This window comes from Bidens hawaiensis, unplaced genomic scaffold (genome assembly GCF_021521415.1).
Source record: "Bidens hawaiensis isolate Kalapana, Puna unplaced genomic scaffold, B.hawaiensis_p1.1 tig00038506_1, whole genome shotgun sequence".
Taxonomy (NCBI): domain Eukaryota; kingdom Viridiplantae; phylum Streptophyta; class Magnoliopsida; order Asterales; family Asteraceae; genus Bidens; species Bidens hawaiensis.
This window is the reverse complement of record NW_027496754.1, coordinates 4,932-10,662: the sequence shown is the minus strand read 5'-3', so window position 1 is coordinate 10,662 and position 5,731 is coordinate 4,932. Positions and strand designations below refer to the sequence as shown.

Sequence of the window (5,731 nt, the reverse complement as noted above, 5' to 3'; positions counted from 1 at the left end):
GTTCAAATCAATTCTACTTTAACATTTTTTTTTCCAATATATACAAGAAAATTGAAAATAAAATACCTTGATTGTTGAATAGGATGAAAACTAATTCTTTCTTCACACAATTATATAAACCCCAAAGTTTCTTAAGAAATTCGTCATGCCAATGCTCAACAAACAGATTAACACTTAACAATTGGTGGAATTAGACTCGGTATTGTTAATCCTCACGAAAATCCAATCAAAATAGGGTTAAGAATATTTGAAATTGATGGATTTATGAGAAAGTTATGGTGAAGAGAGTTAGGGTTTGTAGAGAGGGTGTATGAAGAAGATGATAGTGAGTAGGAGAAATTGGAAGTATATAATGAAAGTAGGTGTAATTTGTGGTTTAGAATTGTGTTAAAATCAATTTTTTTTTTATCTTTTCTTTAACCAAAAACCGGTTCCCCTAGTCTAGCCATCGCCGAACCGTGCACCACGGTTCACACCGTGGTCCACAGTTCCTTGTTCCTTCCCTACCGTCAGAGGTGGACCGTGGCCCACGGTTCACACGGTGTGCCACAGCCATGTTGGGTCAAATTGGACAGACCACATCGTACCGTGGTGTGGTCTGCCACCATGGTCCACAATTAACCCGTTTTTTAAATAAGAACCAAAAATAAAATAAATTACCAAAAGTTTACTTATGAAATCAAAATAAAAATTACCCTACCCCCCATGAAAAACCCGAGCTGTCCCCAACACGGTAAGGAAATTCATAAAAAATTTCCCCACACTTGATTTGGACATATTCCAAAGAGAGAAAGGTAATTTTTAAAACCAAATTTGAAAAAAAATCCAAACTAAATTATACAACATACCAGGACCTTTACGAAGTGGAAACATTCAGTGATCTTAGGAAGAAACTCACCTTGTTATCTTCAAGCATATTAACATCTTTACCTTCTAGGTATGGTTTGAGGCGATTTCCATTCACAACTTGTTTAACTTGATTATGCATATCTTCAATCTCAACGTCACCAAACCTCCCTACTCTTGTGATGACATAAGGACCCATCCACTTGCTTTTTAGCTTCCTGGGAAACAATTTGAGTCTCGAATTGTACAACCATACTTTTTGCCCAACTTCAAATGTTCTCTTCGTTATCTTAACATCATCCACCCTTTTTAACTTTTCTTTATAAGCCGAGGCACATTCATACGTTTCATCCCGGATTTCCTCTAGTTCACTCAACTTCAACTTCCTCAACTTGCCGACTTCATGATAATCCATATTAACACTCTTAATTGCCCATAATGCCAGGTGAGTCAACTCCATTGGCAAATGACAACCCTTTCCATACACCAACCGCTAAGAAGTGGTGCCAAACGGTGTTTTATAAGCGGTTAGATATGCCCATAATGCATCAACCAACTTAACCGACCAATCTTTCCTATCCACCCGAACCATTTACATCAAAATTTCCTTAATTTGGCGATTGGAAACTTCAACTTGGCCACTCGTTTGAGGGTGGTAAGATGTTGCAATTCGATGATTAACACCATAATGTTTTAACAACTTACCAAACGTGAAGTTCTTAAAGTGCGATCCACCATCACTTATAATTACTCTTGGGATACCAAATCTTGAGAAAATGCTGGATTGTACAAACTTACACACCACGGAGTGATCGTTAGTTCTTGTTGCAACCGCTTCAACCTATTTCGTTATGTAATTAACCACAACAAGAATCTATAAATACCCACATGAATTCGGAATCGGACCCATGAAATCTATGCCCCAAACATCAACAATATCAACCACCAAAATGGGTTGTAAAGGCATTTCATTCCTTTTTGATATACCCCCCCATTTGTTGACAATTCAAGCAATGTTTGGCATATTCATTAGCGTCTTCGAATTGTGTTGGTCAATAAAACCCGCATGTAAGTACTTTATACCTCGTTTAAGAGCCACTAAAATGGCCCCCACATGTTGACGAATGAGCATGTGTCAAAATTTCTTGCACTTCATTCTCGGGTACATATCTTCTAAGAACTTGATCTGGTTCAACCTTGAAAAGGTCTGGTTCATCCTAATTGTATTGCTTGACTTGGGCCAAGAATTTTTGTCTACGTGTCTTTGACCAATGTTCCGAAATCGCTCCCATGGATAAATAATTAACATAGTGGGCATACCACAGTGCGGTTGAAATGGCGAACAACTGTTCATCAAAAAACTTTTCATTTATCTCCATCGGATCATTAGCACCTTCAAGTGGAATCCGAGACAAGTGATCCGCCACTACATTCTCACAACCTTTTTTTGTCACGGATTTCAAGATCAACTCTTGTAACAATAACACCCATCGAATCAAACGCGGTTTTGTGTCTTTATTCTCGATTAAATATCGGACCCCGCTATGATCCGAGTACACCACAACTTTGCTTCCCAAAATATATGACCGAAATTTGTCCAAGGCATACACCACCGCAAGTAACTCTTTCTCGATTATGGTGTAATTCAATTGTGCCTCGGATGAAGTTTTGCTTGCATAATAAATCACTACCGGCTTTTTATCCACTCTTTGACACAAGACCGCTCCAACTGTGCTATCGCTAGCATCACACATGATTTCAAATGTATTTGACCATTCTGGTGATTGTAAAATGGGTGCTTGCACTAACTTTTCCTTCAAACTGTCAAAAGCTTGCAAACATTCATCAGTAAACTCAAAGGGGACATCCTTCAATAAGAGATTACATAAAGTTTTTGAAATTGCACTAAAACCCTTAATGAATCTCTAATAGAATCCGGCATGTCCCAAAAATGATCTCACCCCTTTGACATTTTTTGGGGGTGGCAAAGATGAAATTGCTTTAATTTTTTGCTTGATCAACCTCCATTCCCCTACTTGAAACCACATGGCCCAACACAATGCCCTCTTGCACCATAAAGTGACTTTTCTCCCAACTCAACACCAAGTTTGTATCAACATCGTTTTAAAACCTTTTCTAAATCATTGAGACAAGACTCGAAAGTTAAGCCAAAAATGGAAAAATCGTCCATAAAAACTTCAAGAGAATCCCCGACCATGTCTGAAAAGATGCTCATCATACATATTTGAAAAGTGGTCGGGGCATTACATAGTCCAAATGGCATTTTCCCAAAGGCAAAAGTACCATATGGACATGTGAAGGTGGTCTTGTGTTGGTCATCGGGATGGATTTCAATTTGATTGTAACCCAAATATACATAAAAAAACAATAATATTTTTTACTAGAAAGTTTTACAATTATTTGATCAATGAATGGTAATGGAAAATGGTCTTTTGAGGTTGCATTATTTAATTTTCTATAATCGATGCACACTCGCCATCCGGTTACCGGTCGGGTGTCGATTTGTTCACCATTATCATCTTTTATTACTTGGATGCCGACTTTCTTGGGTACTACCTGTGTCAGGCTCACCCATGCATTGTCTGATATGGGATAAATGATCCCCGCATCCAACCACTTAATCACCTCCTTTTTCATCACTTCTCGCAAATTCGGGTTCAATCTTCTTTGAGTCTCCCTTGTTGGTTTAGCCTCCTCATCCGTAATTATTTTATGCATAACAATAGAAGGACTAATACTCTTTAAATCCGCAAGTGTCCATATAATGGCCACCTTATCTGCCCCCAAAACCTTCACCAATGCCCACTCTTGTTCTTCCTCCAAGTTAGAAGCAATGATAACTGGAAGAGTTTCATTCTCCCCTAGAAATGCATACTTCAAATGGCTTGGAAGTTCCTTCAATTCAACCTTTAGTGGGAACTCCAAAGATGGCTTTGTGTCCGAGTTGATATCCGTTGGCAATGTCTCGAATTGATGTGTCCATGGTGGTCTTCCCTCTTGCATAGCTAAAGCATCTTGTTTCTAACTTGGAGGAAATACAAGCTTCTACACAATGGTGGTCTTCCCTCTTGCATAGCTAAAGCATCTTGTTTCCATCCGAAAAGCACACATGTATACCTGTTCAGAATCATCACAAATACAAGCTTCTACACAATCATCATCATATTCATGAGGAATATAATGATCCACCACATCTGGCATAAAACATTCTTCACCACTCAAAGAATTACTAACGTTAGTAATAATATTAAGCGCATTTTTCGATTACCAAATGCCATGTCAATAGTACCAAATCTACAATCAATGATTGCATAGGCATTGTTAAAAAATGATCGACCCAAGATAACATTTTGTTGTTGACTTGGGTCACCCGATGAAAAATATAACACCAAAAAATACAAAGGATAATAAAAATTACATCCCGCTCGATCCCACTGGGATGTTTATGGGACAAATCCGCCAATACAACCGTGGTCTCAACACGTTTTAAAGGACCAAAGTCGTACTAGTCATATAAACCCCCAGGAGAATGCTTACTCCAGCCCCAAGATCTAGTAACACCCTAGACATTGGAAAATCGTTAACTTGAATATTAATTAAGGGCGTTCACGGATCTTGAAACTTGGGAGGAAGGTCTCCTTTTAAAACCGCACTTATCCGCTCGGTTAAATCCACTCGTTTAGGCACTTTTTGTTGCCTCTTTTGAGTGCAAAATTCTTTTAAAAACTTAGCATACGGGGAACTTGCTTAATTGCCTCAAGTAGAGGTAAATTCACTTTTACCTTTTTAAACACCTCCCACATTTCCTCATTTTGAGGACCCCCGTTTAACAATTACATTTTTCTTACCCGGATCAAGCAAATCCGAAGGAAATGGAACCACATTTGGTTCGACTTCCTTGTTTTTATCTTTTAAATTTGAAGCTTGACCCGAAGTTTGTAAAAGGTTTTCAAAAGTGACATGTTTAGTGGGTTTATTAGTGTCAATTTCATCATCACTTTCATTACCCGTAATATCCTCAACTTCCTCATTAACCACACCCGGTGACAAATCAGTTTTAAATTCTTTACCATTTCTTCACACACAAACATGGTTAATAGGAACGTTACGGGATGAACTATGAGACAGATTTACCTTAGTGTGTGTTTGGTAATTGGCCTTTGTTTTTCTTCAACTCTGACACTTCGTTTGCGAGTTGACCCATTTGTGTGGTCAACGATTGAATGTATTTATCTCGGACTTCATCCTTTTTCATTCGAGCTTCATCAAGTTGATTTCTCCGTGGCATGTCTTGTTGCATCATCTTCAACATGTCCATGAATTCATTCCCACTTGATGAACTTTGACCCGCGGACCCACTTTGACCGCCACCCCTTGACCTTGGAACCCTTGATTATTCATGCCATGAAAATTACTTTGATTGTTATATTTTTGGCGAGGAACATAATTTCCTTGATTCCCTTGGAAATTCGGGTTGGATTGAGTAGCCGGATTTCCATAGAGAAAATTTGGGTAATTTCTTAACCCAGGGTGGTAAGTGTTGGAGTTCATATTGTAATTCCTAACCCCCTTGAAGTGCATTCACCTCCTCCACTTGTACTTAACCCACCGTACACACCTCTGAAGCATGAACCAACTCATTACAATTTATACAAACATCGATTACCTGATTAGTAGCTTGTACCCCTTTTTCTTCCACGGCTTGTACTTGTTGGCTTCCAATCGCCGGCCTTTCTCTTCTTCCAGTTTGAGCCTTTCTCTTTGATGTGACAACCATTTGTTCCAAATATGCCCAATCATCTTGTTCATAATTAGTACCAAATGTACCATTTGTGATCGACCTAAAATCCCGTTCATCTTCCAT

General features: G+C 38.6%; 1 protein-coding gene across 1 annotated transcript; it reads right to left on the bottom strand.

Annotated features, from left to right (window-relative positions):
* Positions 1-1,339: 1,339 nt before the first annotated feature.
* Positions 1,340-3,870, bottom strand: LOC143590362 (uncharacterized). Its single transcript, XM_077070864.1, has 3 exons — positions 3,482-3,870; positions 2,167-2,667; positions 1,340-1,421 (listed from the first exon to the last, which is right to left on the bottom strand). The coding sequence occupies exons 1-3, from the start codon at positions 3,868-3,870 to the stop codon at positions 1,340-1,342; spliced, it is 972 nt and encodes a 323-aa protein (XP_076926979.1).
* Positions 3,871-5,731: the final 1,861 nt, after the last annotated feature.

Excerpts from the sequence above, each read along its gene's own strand:
- LOC143590362 (XM_077070864.1), bottom strand. The coding sequence starts at position 3,870 with ATGCAAGAGGGAAGACCACCATGGACACATCAATTCGAGACATTGCCA. Across the intron at positions 2,668-3,481 it reads AAAAAGGAGGTGATTAAGTG|TTTGAAGGAAAAGTTAGTGC; the intron begins GTTGGATGCGGG and ends AGCTTTTGACAG. Across the intron at positions 1,422-2,166 it reads GCCATTTCAACCGCACTGTG|GAAAGATTGGTCGGTTAAGT; the intron begins GTATGCCCACTA and ends TCGGGTGGATAG.